At 41.6% G+C, this 17,405-nt stretch overlaps 1 protein-coding gene across 2 annotated transcripts in view; it reads right to left on the reverse strand.

Moving 5' to 3' along the window:
* LOC122979243 (sodium/potassium/calcium exchanger 3-like) overlaps positions 1-14,506 on the reverse strand; it is a 69,725-nt gene extending 55,219 nt beyond the window's left edge. For both annotated transcript variants that reach the window (XR_006402825.1, XM_044346550.1), the window contains exons 1-2: positions 13,985-14,506; positions 10,598-10,726 (exon numbers count right to left, since the gene is read on the reverse strand). Coding sequence is in view for 1 of the 2 variants with exons in the window: in XM_044346550.1 (XP_044202485.1) it covers positions 10,598-10,726; positions 13,985-14,180 (325 nt within the window). In the remaining variant the exon portion in view is untranslated. The remainder of the gene's footprint in view (positions 1-10,597; positions 10,727-13,984) is intronic.
* Between the last annotated feature and the right edge of the window lie 2,899 nt (positions 14,507-17,405).

Consider the following 17,405-nt stretch of genomic DNA (forward strand, 5'->3'; position numbering starts at 1 on the left):
GTAGTTCACTGTGGCATTGTAAAGCACTGTGGCCTCTTCTTTAGAAACTTGTCAGACTCTTTCACAATCTAGATGTCTGACCAAACTGAACAATAAAGCAGGAATAGCATTGCTCGGGGACAGAGCCAAAATCCCAAGGATCAGTCTGACACAAATTCTTGGAGATCCTGCGGTTAGGAGTCAGTGCAGTATCTCACACATCTGGGTTGTGAGAGTACTGAGAAAAAGGCACATGACAGTAGCCTGAACTTTATAAGATGTCATGACTGATGAAATCAAACTTGAGCTCTTCAGCTGTAATGTGACACTTCATGTATAGAGGATATCACTCAACACCATCCCTATGGTTTTCAGGTTAGAGAATAAATCAAATCATGGAACCACATACATTCTGAACCTGCTACACTTGCATAGTGTTTAAATGTATGGTCTAACAGCACAACCCAAAAAAGGAGAGAAGTCCTTCAGTGGCCTCATCCCATCTGAGAATTGAAGACAACAAAAAACCTGCCAGACAACTTGAACATAACCACTCAGAGCAAAGAAAACAATGGGAGGAATTCCCAAAATTCTGATCTGCCATGCTGATACAGACATAATGAAGAAGACTCAATGTTGTAAACACTCAGAAGTGCTCCTTCTTAGTATTGACTATTATCTGATTGAGAAACGTCCCTACATCCTTTAACCACATTTGCCAATACATTTTCACATTGTCATTACATGACCATTAGGATGTTTACAGATGTTTATAGCAATTTAAAGCTATAATATGTAACTATTCCACATTAAAATGCCAAAAATGACTAAACCTATATTATATATTTTGCTGAGTTGTGTACTTACATTATCCTAAGTGTTCCCAACAATTTTCAAACCCCGAGAAATCCGTAATTTTAATCAGGTAACAGCCCATTTCATTTGGTCGCCTGTCAATGGCGTCATACCCCTCTATCAAAGAGTATAACTGCTCAAGATGATGATCATCTTTTGCGTATGTGTTGGCATTGTGGTTGTCCGCCACAATGGTGTCTATCAAAGAGTATACATGTACAAGATGTCAGCATTGTGATTGCTCACTTGAAACTCTTATTCTTAACTCTTTAAACTTTTATTCAGTTTAAGTCACACTTTTACAATAAACTTTTTCGATCTTGGTCGTTTTTAACTATATCTTTTAACCAGATGAAGGATTTTAGTCATTGGGCGTCTGAAACTTAAGTTATCCTATTATTATAGTTTGTTTACGTAGCCTTCAGAAGTCAGCCCTGATGCAGCTTCCAGAAGCTAACCAATCAGAACAGAGTGGGCTCATGGAGAGGGGGGCCTTAAAGAGACAGGAGTTAAAACGGCCTGTTTCAGACAGAGGCTGAACTGACAGGCTTCATAAAGGGCCAGTATAGGGTAAATTAGGAGGTTTTTTTTAACTGTGAATCGTGCCAAGATATTCCAGTAGAGCCCCAGAAAAAGTTATATAATCATGTGCATGATACATCCCCCTTTAAGGCAAACAGAAGGAAGATTGTATTTGTTGTTTTAGCCAAAGTTGATATTATCTTCATTAGCTGATGTTTCCATGGCAACAAGTGAAATCCAACCAAAAGACATACCGTAACTTTATAGCAACAGCTTTCATTGACAGATTTTGGTAATCAGAGCTACATACATCAATTATGTTTACATGTATTCAAATTATACATCTACTTCTATCACTCTGATTATGACAATAATACTGCTAAGCTGCTTACACGCCTATCCCTTGGTGGATCTCAAAGTGCCTCGTCTACCATTCAGGAGCTGTGGATCTGTCAATCATCATCAAAAGCCTCCCAGTTGAAGAGCTAATCCTCAGATGAGGCTGACAGAATGAAATATTTGTATCAATGAAGCACATCAGACAGCTTATCACACTCCCTGCACTTTAACCTTATATGTATTTCTGTGCAGCACACGTGTTGGCTGGCTTAGTCATGCAAAGGCAGAGGAAGTAATAGCCTTCCCAGAATACATCACAGTTTTTCTGTCATCTTTACCTCACGCAATCAAACTCATGATCACTGCCTTTCACTTTTACAACTGAGGCTGCACCGTTAGATTAAACCTGAAGAGGACATGACAACAAGCTCTTACCTTGAAATACAAGTAGAATCAAGGTAAGAGCTGTGATCCCTCATTATTTTTCACATTTTACACCCATTTCAGACACGAAGGGGAAAGTTCTCATCTTTGCAGTGAGCCATCGAATAGAGAGAAACATGTAAAATTGCAAAAAACAATCCAGACCATATAATCACACTCTGATTTCCTGTCATCTCTCTACTGTCTTATAAAGATATGAAAAGCCCAAAGAAATCTTTAAAAGGAGAAAATGTCAAAAACGGTAACAACTGAGACACGCCGAGGACCCCGCCACACTGTAAGAAGTTTAACTGCTTACTCAGCATGCTGTCCTCTCAAACTCTCGGGGGGAAAGCGACATCAACAGAGGATGTTGGTGACATTCAGGAAACAGCCTCTACATCGCTCATCGTCACACCGGCAGGATGAATCTTTAAAGGTGTGTTGAGACACTTTTGCTGCTGGCAAACAATCTGAGCTCTACAATTCAGCAGGGGCAGTGGGAAGCATTTCCTCCGCGTGTAGGAAGAGACAGAGAGAGAGGCAGAGAAGAAACAAGAGCGAGGGAGAAAATAGAGGGAAAAACGCAGCAATAGACAAACAAAAATAATGTTGGATAAATGTTCTAACCAGAGAAGAGTAAGAGAGTGGGGGGGGGGGGGGATAGGCACAGAATCAGTGGGGTTTGATGTAGAGAGGAATTTTGCACTTGCTGAGCTAATTGCTGTGATGGATTGGTCTTATTCCCCTGAGCACGGAGCTCCTGCCTGTGCAATAACACAACAAGATGACTTTGCCAATCTGCACGTTAGGCAGTTATGAAAGAACTTTGCCACTATCTGCAGTTGCTAATATTGTCATTGTGTTGCGAAGGCAGCAGCAACCCACTCAGAGCTAAAACTGTAATATGGAAGAATTGATTTCTCAGAGGAAATCATTCCAGGCACTCCCTGGGTCAGTTTTGCATTTGATTAGTGCAGGGCTATTGTCGAGGTATTAAAGGAGTGATCATTTATTCTGATTTGATTAATTCATCAGCTGTACTGTGTAGATCCTTACTTATAGCCTCGGCCACGTGCGGGGGAGCCAAGAGGCTGCCCATGTGAAGTGAGGCAAGCAGGAACAAACATACGCACACACAGGCTGAGGAAACCTGCACACACACACTCCCACCAGCTGCACAAACCTGGGCCAGCACCCTCGCATTAATCAATACTATTCTTAACGAGGCTTGGTTCAACTTGCAGCCACACGCATGCGCGCACGCCCACCACATTTCTCACAGGGAAGCCCTGATTAAGTCATACCAGCCTCCTTTCCTAAAATGGAGTGTTGCGTTGGATCTGAGCTGAGCTGAGTGGAGCAGAGAGGATCTTTAATAACGAAAGAAGACAGCCTCCGGGGAAAGACCCCTGGAGAGAGCAGTCACGTGTATGGGGTACCCAGACCTCTATCTGTCTAATCGCACAGCCAGTGTTACTGTACACAGAGCTGCTCAGGAGGGTTACATGAACCACCTGTGAATGTGTTTGAGAGAATGACTGAAAGAAAGGAATGCATTGGGACGTGATAGGATGTGTGTATTCATACCAAACTGAAAGAGGGAGGGGTGTGAATTTTTGGGGGAATCTCACGATTCAATTTGATTCAGAATTGGTTCTCAATTCAAGATTAATTCTCGATTGAACGAATGGAAAAGGGGACACTGTTCTCAGTCTCTTGCTCCAGTAAACTGTGTGCCAAACCATCAACTGGTGTCCTTATTCCACTGAAATACAATATGAAACATAACTGGCAGGTAAAATAAATTTTCTGCAGCCTTTTTATTTTAAAAAGCTAACTGCATTAATTTATGAATGAATTAATTTGAAAGCATCTTACAGTCTCCTGCCTGTATGAGAATAACAAAATGAGGGGGAGGAGGAGGAGTGCTCCACTGTATTGTTATAACATCATGTCTCCAGCAGCGGACAGCAGCCTCTCTGCTACACCGTTAGCTCCGGGGAAAGCAATCGCTTTACAGCACTTAGTCTGTTTCTGAGGTGAAACAGACTAAGCACCAAGTTATTTTCTTCAACTCAGCGTTGGTTAACTCTAGCATGTCCAAGTGCTGCCACCTTTTTCGTTCCGTCAATCACATTAATCACATTATTAACTAACATTTAGAAAATAGATTTTTGACGTTTGTGAATCAATCCAGAATCGTAGGAGATAAGAGTCGAGATGCTTATGTGAATCGATTTTTTCACCCACCCCAAGAAAGAGGAGGGAGAAAGAGTGTATGTGTGTATGTGTGTGTACGGCCGTGTACATTTCATACCAGCTCTACTGCAGATGAAAACTACAGTATGACTTATCTCCCTGTTGCTCAGACATCTTCAACAATGATGGGTTTTTCTTATTTTTTTCATCCTAAGAGCAGGACATCATCATGTCCCATGCTGCCCTGCACACCAGATTTGTTTTCCATGATAAAAGGAAGGTCAAGAACAGAACAGAAAGGGCTCTTTTTGTATGAGAAGGCAATGAGCTGCTTGTGTTCACCTCCACATCCACACACACACACACACAAACACACTGTATGTTAACCCGCCACCTCTCTCTCAGCTAGGAAACTCTCTTTGACATTTTCAGCCAATTGTAAACCTCAGAGGGGCAGAGGCAAAGGAAATAATGACTGAAAGTGACAAAGTTACTAAGATGCAACCACTCCTAATCATCACTACCAGCCACTGCCTGTGCTTCACCTCTTTTCCCTTTGAGTGTAAGATGACAGTGATGGAGAGGGGTGAGGTGGGGGGACTAAACAAGTGTCTGAAATCAACAGAAACAGCAGGGTCCTCACAATTAAAATCAAGGAGAGAGACGTAATGATGGGTATGATGGCTTGTTTCATGTGTGGCTGGGAGGGGAAAATTAGCAAATGAGGGCCTTTCTCTCTCCCTCTCTGTCTGTCTGACTCTCTCACCCTCATCTTTCCAGCACTCGATCAGCAGGCCTCTAATTTCAAGCTACAATCAGCGAGTGCCTCCTCCGTGCTGCATCCTCCCAGAACGCAGAGCTCATGTTGGGATACTTCCTCATCAGCCAGGTTTGTGCTCAGGGGCGTTGACAGCCCTGGGCCTTATAAACCTTACAATGCCATTTTTACCTTATATTGCCCCCCCCCCCCCCCCCCCCCCCTCACCCCCCACCCACTGTGCAATTATTATTGCTATCATGACTGACTGACTATGGTAACTAGCTGTTGATAGACAGCTATCTTGCAAAGCAAACTATGCCTATAGTGTATTTCCCAAGTGAAGAGTTAATTGCTTATCAATTTGATTTTGATGACCAGCAACAGCATTGTTGCAAGGTGCTGAAAGGCTGATGCAGCGGCAGATGCCTTGCTTTGCAAGATAGCTGTCTACCAACAGCTAGTTAGCATGGCTATCCCTCAGGCTGGCTAGCTAGCCAGTCAGTCATGATAGCAATTATATTGGTAAAGGAGAGCTGTGTGAATCTTATGGCATTACAGCCAATGTTTTTTACCACCACTGACCACTGTCAGGTTATAGTTAGCAGCAAAACACTGATTTCCATTTGATATCTGCATCATCACGATGCAGAGGAAAATGTCTTCTTTCTTTGAAAAAATGACAGAAACCCCCAGTCAGGGGCTTGTGGCTAGCAGTACAAGACGTAGGTTATGGCTTAGGGGAGATTTATGATAAGTATGTGTAGGTTATTTTTTCTGAATGGAAATCTATCTCTCATTTATAAAATTATCATATATAAACATAAGATATTCTGTGTGAAGCTATTTTATGAGATTAATAGGCCCAGATGCTGTGAGCAACTACATAAAATCATTTCATAACAGTAGCTAGTGTGACCCTATCTAAGATTGATACATATGGATGCATGTTGGCATATGTAATTTATTCAAATAATTTGTCATAGTGTGAGCTTATGAACATGGGTGGTGATGATAATACTCATGTTTTGTCTCCAAATACAGACGAGCCAGGAAGGACAAAGGAGGGATAGATGAGAGGTGAGAGAGAGCTACTAGAGGAGGAACTGAGGAGAGAGAGGAAAGAGACAGGAGAGATGATGGTGAGAAGAGCCAGGAGGCCTCTGGTACAGATGCACACATAGCTGAAGCCCCTGACTTAGGGACCCATGAACAGGGCCAATGCAAGTGAAGAATTAAGGTTTCCCACACAGTCAGTTTGGCCTACAAAAACAAGCATTCCAACAGAGCTGGTTTCAAACGGTTGACTTGCTGGAATACTCTGTACAGAAAAATGCAGCATTCTGCTTTGTGTGTAGGCTCTATGCAAAACTAAAACAACTAAGAGACCAAAAAGATTCCCTCATGAGTACTGGGTATACTAACTGGAAAAGAGCCCTAGATTCCTTCAGGGAGCATGAGAGTTCCACCATACATATCATCCTGGAAGAGTTTTAAAGCTACTCAAGTCCATGGCGATGTAACAGAGCTGCTGCAAGCAGCAAATATCAGTGGAGCTGTTGAACACAGGGAATACCTTCAACAAATAGTGGCAGTGACAACCTTTCTTGGGGAAACAGGGAATTGCTTTCCAAGGTCACAATGAGGGAAAAGATAGTGACAACCAAGGCAATTTCATGGAGTGCATCCAGCTATATAAGCAATTTGATCCATTTTTACAAACATACAAACCTCCATCACATACTACCAACACTCACCATCAACCCAAAACGAAATGATCCAAAGCTGCTCTGACATCATAACAGCATTAATTATTTCAGAGCTCAAAGCAGCAAAAACGTAGTCAATCATAGTAGATGAAGAAAGGGATCAGCATTCAGAGCTACTTAATCTGTCGGTATGTGACTTCACAAGACATGGTAAAGGAGCGATTCCTTGGATTTTGACATCACAGAGGAACAGCTTGTCAAACATGGATTCCAACATCTCACATGTGTTGCTCAAACATATGATGACGCCTCTGTTATGAGTGGAGCAGTAGGGGGTGTTCGAGCTCGCTTCAGACAAAAACATCCTGAAGCAATTTGTGTCAATTGCTATGCCCATTAGCTAAATCTGGTCCTTTGTCACACTTGCAAAGCTGTCCCTGAAGCATGTGACTTGTTTGATCTGCTGGAGAGTGTCTATTCTTTCTTTAACACATCACTAATCAATCATGACAAACTGAAAGCTTTGAAGAAACACCTTAGTATAGGGGAGGGAGAACTTGTCCACTCGTCCAAGACTCGCTGGGCATGCCAGGTTGAGTCTGTCAAAGCCATCCTGGAAAACCTCCCTACTGTGATCCGGACCCTTCAGAACACCTCAACACCCTTAGAAATGTGACTGCAGTCAAAGCTTTGCAGATTCGCCATTAGAAGCACAATGGGTCAGGGATGGCTCGGTCACTTGGCTGTAACATCCATTGAGAAGGAGGAGTTACTGGCTGGTCTGGACCATGGAGAGGTCATTGCTTAATTTAAGCCGAGACACTACAGTCTGATGCTTCCCCTTTCAAAGTCCTGAGACAGATGTAACAAGAGTGACTACAAGAGTAACTTAGTCCTCATGTTTTGGCACTGCAGGATTAATGGTATTTTCTGTTCTTTTCTAAATTTAGCTTAAGTAAGCAACATGTGACAAGCATTTTGGGATCACTTAACAGACAGAATGAAGACTACTATTTTTTCAAGTTCATTTAGGGATTGTATCATTAAGGAGAGACAACCTGTGTGTCCCTTCCTTTGAAAGTGGCTGAAGGCTTAAGTCTCTGTGCTGTGGTCATAGCATGAGCAGATGTTTTTCATTTTCATTATTTGACATCTCATCTTTTCCTTCAATGTGGCTAACAGTGTTTTCTCGCTTTGGTTCATTTACAAGTAATATTTCCCAATCAACAATGAGATTGTAAGTCAAGTATGTAGAATTTGGACACGTTTTGTTGGCGTGTAGATCCTCACATTTAAGAAAAAATAAGTGAAAATGGTCCATTTAGAGGTTTTAAGTTTCCCCTGGACCCCCCTAGAAGGTGGTTACAAGTCCTCCAAACACCCCTGCTTGTGCTCACTCTGTGGCTGGCAAGCTTTAGAGACACACACACGCACAATCTGTTGTGCACACTCATGTGCGATTGGTCTGCATTTCAGCAATCTATTACATAGACATGGTAAATACTTAATCTGTAGGTCAATAGGCAGAAAATTCACCAATAATCAATTTTAATAATAGCTTAAAGTCACCCTCCACTCAAAGATGTGATTGGCTTGTTTGAGCTTCACTGTGCAGAATGATGAATGTGCAGAGTTTGACAACAGAAGGATGTTTTAAACTTCATCTTCGGAAAGTGGAAAGTTTCTCTGTGCTCACCTTAAAGAGAATGGACTTAACAGTGAAGTAGGAGACATCTTGTGTCCAGCAGTTAAACTTGTGAGATGAAAAATATTTGCATATTTATAGTGTCTGGATTTTTTTTCTTTTAGGGAATAGTAGATGTAATTTTAAGAATTTTTAACATGGAAAATGAACTTTTTTTATTATTCAAATCAGAGTATTTTTATGTCCTCAAACACATCTGGAGGGGATCCTTAAACTTTATTATAACTTGGGTCTTGAGCCGCCATACCTCTCAGTAATAATAATGTTTTACTCACCAAGTTAACTGCTGACATTCTGGAATGTAGTCTCACCGCTTAAATGTCAGATGAGGAAAAATCAGTCAATTTATAAATAAATTGGTTGAGATAATCTGGCTTGTTTGGCTTGTTTACATTCTGATTGTCTGACTCTTGTTTGCCCCTTTGGACTTCGCTGAGGCATGGTCTGTGTTCCCAGAGCTCTGCAATTATATAGATGAGCAAATTATAACTGATAGAAATGATGGTACAAAAATGAGACTCAAGAAGAATTACAAATTGGTACAAGACTAAGTGCTGCAATTGAGAGTGCATGCGTGCGTGCAAAGTTGACCAAACCCTTTCAATGAAAAAAAAAAAAAGAGAACAAAACTAGGCTGAGAAAAATTGTGATAACCATTTTCCACTATTCTCTGACATTTTATATACTAAATAAATAATACCTGCCAGAACAATCGCTGTCAGTCCCACACATAACATACAAAACACAAACCTGCTCTTACCCTACATCCTTCCCTTCACACATCCACCACCTTTTTTAAAACATGCAAATTCTTTCCTCTCAAAGGTCAGATGAAGCATGACTCACTAACTTCCCCACTAGGGTACGTTTTATGCGTGTCCTAGCGGGGACAAGAGCACAAAGCACCGGAGCAGGCCAAGACTTTCAGAAAATAGAGGTTATTTAGCAAAAAAACCTTGCAGTCCTCTTGAGAGTAGTCATGGGCTGAAGCCACCGGCGGTGTGCGCTTTAAATTTAGCACGAGAGGAAAAGAGCAGCTACTGTATAATAAGCAAGAGGAGAGAATAAGTTGAACTTTGGCCTCAGCTCCCTTTTTTTAGATGACAGTGGCGACCTTGGAAGGGTGAGGAAGGAGATTGATGAGGCCATTTTGCTTAATGAGCTCATGAGAGAACTGCCCCTCCCTCTGAGAGAAGGCCAATCATCTTCCGTTCAAGGTAAGAAAAAAAAAAAAAAAAACAAATGTCAGTGTGATCTGCAGTGGACTCACCTCTCTCCATCCTAGCTTGTACACATCAATTATAATAGGATTGAACAAATTTCCTTCCATCTACCTCTAAAAATAGCGACAGACATGGGTGATGGTGAGAGTCCATGCATGCGTGAGGATTTGTCTAATGGGGAAAGGGCTGGTTACACCACAAAGCATGGTTTTAGAAGATTATATGAAGCGTTTTTCAGTTTTAGGATCTGCTACACGTGGTCTGTTTCAATCCTTTAAACTGGTCGGAGTGATTTTTAAACTTAACAAACAAATGAAACGCACACAAAGTCCACCATGCACTAAATGCCTTCAGCATCCTCGCACACTATATCCTTGCCTCAAACAGAAGTTGCTCGTTGATGATAAGATAAAAGGTCGCCATGGAAACAGGGATTTTTCTGAGATGCGGCCACCGTGGGGGGAAAAACATGAGGGAAACACAGAGGAAGGAGATGGAAGAGATGAAGAGAGAGTTGATGCGAGACAGAGAGGGGAAGCTAGGTGGAGGGAGTGAAAATGAAACCTGCAGGATCCTAAAAAAAAAATGTGACCAAGACCGGGTGTGAAAATTGCTGAGGCAGCTAGAATTTCACCACCTGCGCTCATGGGAAATCATCAAAACCTCCCAATCTGGGTTACCCCATATTAGGAAAAGAAAAAAAAGGGGGGACCGGAAAGGGTAGAAAGACAGAAGATGTGGGGTGATCATTTGTTTCCCACTTTCGCTGCCCTTTTTTTTTTTTTTTTTTTCTCCATCTCTCTCCCTCAGTTCTGGAGAGAAGGTGAGAGGGAGGGGAAGAACACTCGGGTGTCCTCTTTCTTTCATCCTGTCTCTGTCTTACCTGGAGCATTGCAGTTTTTAGATCCTTCACTCTCCATTTCCTCCAGGCTGCTGTTGTCCATTTCCTGCAGTAGCCTCCTGCTTCCCCATCTCTCTTGGTCCTCCGTGCTGTGGCTGGAGATGTCAAAACCTGGAAGACGTTTGTCACAATCATAAGTCTACATTCAGTGCAGCTACAACATCTAGATGGAGCATAACTGTGATGTGATTTCCAAGGTTCGGCACTGATACCAAAACAGTGCTTTTTTTTATTATTTTGGAATATGAGCACGCTTAAATAAAATACTATAAAACTGACAAAATTATGATTTGTATCAGAAACTTTCTGATCAGGGAAAGGCGCCTGTATAGACTTTGCAATAACGACAAAGTTCACTACATGTCACACTGTGTGAGATGGCGCCAATAAAGTCTTGGTCCTGATCGATGTCACACTGTGCAATATCAATTTTGGAAAAGAAAAAACAGATGCAAGTAGAGACATGTCATCAATTGTGTCATCCATCTGCAAATCATGTTGTAAAAATGGAGCAAAACACAATTTAAGATTTAGTGCCGGCACTTCTATGAACCAAAAATCCTCAAAACAGTAGGAGGAGGAGATTGTAAAGCTGGTTGTGGCTAGAGAAAAGAGGACAACATGAAACATTCACTTTGCAAAGTAATTAGAAGGTAAATGTGTTTTTAGCAGTAACATTACACTAGCTTGACGCAATCTTGCGTGTCATTTTATGCCACAATCCGATTGGTTAGTGTGTAAACATGGGTCGTAGCAGCTGTCACATCGTGGGACTGGATCATAATTTTAACATAGTTTGTCTTAAGTTGCTGATCTGCCACCGTTTTCGATTAAAGACGTGAGACATCACCACATTTTTCTCATGACTGCTGACTTTTGTCTGAAATGGGAAAGTGTGAAGGGGAAGACTACGAATCTGAGTAAGCATTAAACTATAGATGCTTCACAATTTTTACTTCTACAACACATTTTGGTCAAAATCACAAAAAGTACCTACCAAGAGTTTTGATGAGAGTTCTAATGCAAAGTGACTTTTTATATACAGCAGAGGGCCATGAACAAGTAAGAACACATTATCATATCTTTTTGGATAAACTTCTTAAAGAAAGACAAAGATGAGTGCAGATATTGCAGCACATAAAGGTAATTTACTGCCATAAACTGAACCTTTCATTTGTTTCTATGTATAAGTTACAAGATTGTGTCTCTCAAATCTTTCAGGTAGCAAAGTGTGTGTCAAGCTGTTTGTTTTATTATTGACCAGGTTTAGCTTCACTGTCACATTAAAATTTGATTCTTTATGTAATGGTAGGGTTGTGAACAGCTGGAGGAGTGCACCACAGATGTGTCAGTTTGGTATCTCCCCTTCCCTCCCTGCCCCCAATTCATACATTGAAGGGAATTTCATGATTTTCCAAAACAAAATCCTCTTGAGGGGGGGTTGGGGGGGGGGGGGGGGGTTAAGCAACAGCGCAGCGCACAAAGTGGTGCTCCCACTGTGGCTACATCTGCACATTCTTCACGAGAGCAGCAACACCAATGAATTCATTTCATACTTCAGAGAGCCCAGCAGGAGCACTCTGCCCTCTCCACCCTGCCAACCACAAGTCTGGCCTAAGAGGGGGGGGATTCAGATAGAATTAAAAAGCCCAGTTATTCAATAGTCCTCGGGGCATTGCTGAACTTCTCACCTGGCCTCACCTTCACTACACCACACACAGCAGCTACAGCAGCAGCAGCAGCAGCAGCAGTAGTGGAAGAGGGCTTCGCATGCCAGCGCAGTACTGTTCCCTCCCTCCCCTCTATCTTTCGCTATCTTGCGCACGGAGAAAGAAGAGGAGTGTGGAAATGATTAATGTGCCACTGTGAAGAGGCGTTTTGTGTGCTCCGCTTCCAGCTCCACATCAAGCTCAATTTAGCAGAACTCCATTAAGCGCAACATAAATAATCAACTTTAATTGATATTCTGGCAAGCTGATTAAGAGTTAACCAGAACACAATGGGGACAAGGGAAATGCATTAAACGCCCCGGTGTCATCTCGTGTTCCTCTCTAATTCGGGGCACATGCAGAGAGCAGCACTGTTGCACTTCCATGTAACCAAGACACGCAGCAGGGAGGAAGAAGAAGAAGAAGAAGAAAAAAAAATAGTCACACTGATGATGCACAAATCATGAGTGTATGAATATTCATGCAGGCCTTCTGTCCATGGAAAGTGATAAATACATCTCACTTTAGCTGACACTGACTCAGTAATCAAGTGGAGTGTTGGGCGAAGTCAAACAGATAAAAAGAAAAAGAGAGGAACATATCAACAGCAAGTCAAGTGCTGCATATGTTTGCAGTTAGGGAAGTACTGTGGTTATTTATTATCGAGGTTTCATTTGAATGCATTTAGATGCTTCGGCAGTACTAATCATTTAACACACATGCCAGTACAGCATTGACATAAGCTGAAAGTTAAGAGAGACACACTGTGTAACCATTTGCCGTAACCTGGAGAGGTGTAGGTCTATACCCTGGGGCTCATTGCCCTGATTTCACCGCTCTGCTGCTAAAACACCTGAACACGCAGGAGGCTCTGCATCCTTCTACCCAGAATAGTTTCCCATAGTTAAAGCTCAGATGAATTCCCATTATAGCCCACTGTGTATCTGTATGACAGCGCAGACACTTTGATGCCCTGACGCAACGTATGAGGTTTCATCAAGTCAAATTTGGGCAATAGACGGATTTTCTCATATATATTAGAAATGTATAAAGCATATATCCAGTATGTAACAGTCTTTGACTATTAGGCTTTGTCAGGTTTTGATAGGATAACAAACAGTTTTTTGATAGTCATGGAAATCTTGTAAAACATGAAGCATTTGTTATATTTGGGAACACTGTTGATAAAAGGGATTGATTGATGGCCATATAAAATAGAGATTTTGAAAGGATATTAGAGAGCCAAACTCTCATTCCCCATAGAAATATTACCAACTATACGGTGATACCTACTGTACAATCAAACAGTTCCATTAGAAACTGATATAAGTGGACCACACTATTAGTCTTGTTAGGAATATTAGATGGACATTTAGCATAAGATAATGGGAAGATGCCTTAAAATAATATAGTTTTCACAATGTAGCTTCCTACGCAAGACTTTTTCAGAGATGTTAATCTGTAACTAGTAGGGTACAGCTGTGTATAGCTTTATGTGTAAGGACATCACGGACTAAATGAAAACTGTTAACAGCAGCAATATAAGAGAGGAAAACATGTAGCTACAGTAATGAAACAAACAAGAAGCTAACTCCTGGAGGATTCTGTCTGCTCTCCTTCTGCATCCGAACAGGAGCTGAACAAACAGCTAAATCCTCACCTGCATTTTCCGCTAAGAAGGAAAACCCCTTCACGACCAGAAGCAAGCCGCCGAACAAGCATATCTGGATTAAAACCAACTCCTTTCGCTTTTTCCGCCTCGCTTTGACCTTCTTCTGGCTCGGCATCACTTGAGTCGGCCGATTCCGGAGTCGGATACCCGGCAGAGACATCCCCTCTACCGCTGCCACATCCATGCGGATCCCGAAGTAACAAAAAGAAATCGAGCAACCTCCTCAAATTCCCAGAGAATAGATTTATCTCCCGGGAACGGATGAAAAAGTACAGGGGAGGGGTTTTCAGGGGGAATGATAAGAAAAAACAAAAGTTAGAAATTGGTACCGCTGGGATGCTGCGAGGGCTGTTCAGCAAAAACGTTGAGCTTCTGTCTGGAAGTGCCGGGTTTGGCTTCTTATGTCATGTTAAAATGTGGTTTTGGAAGTAGAAAGGCAGAGGACTGCTGCACGAGCTCTCCATGGATGCGTCCGCCGGCTGGGTGTTGAGGTGAGACACACTAATAGGAGGGAGCGAGCGCGAGAGGGTGCGCGTGGGCACGCACGCACACGTGAAACCCAGGTCCAAATTGGTATATTTTAAAATAAAAAAATGGGCTGTATGTGTGTGTTCAACATTTGTACAGGCACGTTTCCACCGATAGCATATAACAGTAAACTTGTTCGTTAGTTTTGATATTTTATAGGTAAACGTTGACAGTCATTAAAGGGGCAGCTACTCCAGCAATTTATTGCACTTCTGTTAACTTGGGTGACCCACAAAACACAGACTTGTAAAATGGTTTCATTTCCCATATTGTGATCAATGCATTAAGCTCTCCCTGCCTGGTAAATGCCCACATCTCCCATTAGTAACACTTTCTATAATACATTAGTATCCAAGCCCAAGCTGAGAATACCCCAATGACATCACTAACACATCATCGGGGTTATTTTCTCTCTTGGAGCTCTTCCGAAGAACTTTCACAGGCTGAGAAGTTTGTGATGACTAAATTGACCTGTATAAAAATTGGAGAGTTGTCTTTTAATACGTTATTTGTAGCTATATTTTAAAATGATTTAAAAAGTAAACTTTCAGGGGTCAGTTTACTGGTATGAAATATTTATCATAGAACAAATAAAAAATGCAAAGAGTATACTTGTACACAGGTAGATTTTATTATTATTATAATTTTATTATTATACACTTATTTGTATAGCTTTGCTATTTTTCATATATGTACATTTTATTTAAAATTCACCACTAGTAAAATAATGTACTTGCAGTATAAGAACGACATCATACTTATGATAATTAAAGTATACTTTAAAATAGATTAAAGCCTGTACAAAATATACTTCAGTATACTTTTTTGACATATTGAACATGAACATATGTTAATTGCTGCATATGGTTCAATACTTTTAATTTGACATGAAAACCCAATAGATTAAAAAGTGTTGAGATCAAATAAATAAGGGGGAAAGCTGCAAGGTTTCACTGCCATCTTCTGGGAATGTCTTAAGTGATATACAGCCGGCTGTACTCTACTAGGAGAATTCGACAGTGTATTGCTGAATAGTAATGTAAAGTTTTGTTAACAGGCTTTCTAATGCTTTCTCGTAGTAGTTTTAGACTAAAACTACTCACCCATTCAAACATACATAAACCCTGTAGGTAGCAGCCAAACACAACAGTCATGCCTTTCAGCCCAACTACTTCTTCTACAAATAATAACAGTAATAATGTTATCATTCTAAAATATGTCAATATCTCAGCCAAGAGCGAATGCCATTCCCTCTGAAAATGGATAAAAGACAAGTTTCTGTTTCTCTTCAGACATTTGGTCTAAAATAAGAGTTGGAACATTCACTGCAGCAAATCATTCATCAAGCCCCGCACAGATTAGATGTAGTATTTTCTTTGGCTACACAACAGTAGTTAGGTCATATGGATTGATTTCACTTGTGTACGACTCCGCCTGCTTGTACATGTTGCCTACAGAACGGAGATGGACCACAGATTCCACTGTGTGTCTGCCATTTCAGATGTTTTTAAGCACTGATTTGAATGAAACAGAACTTAATGATAATACTTTATCCTGGCCAAGTGGGTTTCTTGATTGTCAGGCCTGAGGTTTCATATAAATAGCGCTGGAAACTTTCCAGCAAGAATGGAAAAAGTGGTCAGGGCTCTAGGCAACTGGTTTCATTGTGCCTTTTTAACCCTTTGGAGCATGGAGCTGAGACAGATAAAATAAAAGACAAGGCTGGCAGGGAAGGAAAGAAAGAAGTGATTGAGAGCTGCAAATCATAATTTAAATAAAAGTAATCCATGTTTATGTGTCCACATAAAACTTTTTCCAAATAAGATGAACACACTACCTGTTTTTTTAGCATCACATATGGCAAGCAAACTCCAGGGACAATCCAGACATGACTGGAGGTCTTAAAGCTGCCAAGAAACTCAGCCTGTCTAACTTGCAAAGCAAGCTCAGACTGGGCATCGAGTTACTAAACAAGATGAATTCCCAACCTCTCAGAGGCACACAAAAGAAAAAAAAACGTGAGGGGAAGGAGGGAAGAGGAAGGAGGAGGGGGGCAACAAATTAAATCCAGTTAAATTGTTTTTCCATAGCCAGTGGGCTTGGCAAAGGACTCTCTCACACACACAAGATGTAAGATAAGTTGTAAAGACAAACCAGAAACAGTGTGGCTTCAGATGTAAGAGAATGCCTGGAATTTAACCCACTTTCCCATGTCCAACTGACACCGCGCCCACTGCCCTGCCCTGCAGCCCAGGATGTCCACACACAAACAGCCACCTTGGTTTGAAACACACAGGTGATTCCTCAGATAGACAAACATCTGTCTCTTTCAACACTTCCTTTTCTCTTCCCCTGTTACAGCTGTGATCAACTGCAGCCTTCTCAGATGTTTGGTATAGTGCATCAATAATCCAATGCCACACAGTCTCCTTCCTCTTCTCTCACTGTAAAACCTGGCATTGGGATCACAATGCAGTCATTGCAGAGGAAAGCTGCAGTTCTAGCCCAATTTGTAAGGCTAAGGCTAGCTAGCTATCAGACATATTTGGGTCATGTCTTCCCTCTTCGAGAGCTCCCAAGTCTGGGCTACAGCAGCTCCTTTACCTCTCCTTCTGCTGCTCTCCACCACAATACGGAGAAACCTCAGCTGAGCATCACTAGAGAAAAAGAAGCGGGGGGGAGGGGGGTAGTATATGGTATGGTCGGCCAGGAATAGCTTTCTGAACTAAAAAAGAGCTAAAGAGGTAAAGCAGGGACAGTATAGACAGTCCAGGTGGTAATGCTGTAAGGAGAAACAAGGACAAGTATCCCTGCTTTTGCGTCACATAAAACATGCTGAATAAAACTGTGGAAAAATTTACACACACAAACACACCATGCA

This window comes from Thunnus albacares, chromosome 3, assembly GCF_914725855.1.
Source record: "Thunnus albacares chromosome 3, fThuAlb1.1, whole genome shotgun sequence".
NCBI lineage: Eukaryota > Metazoa > Chordata > Actinopteri > Scombriformes > Scombridae > Thunnus > Thunnus albacares.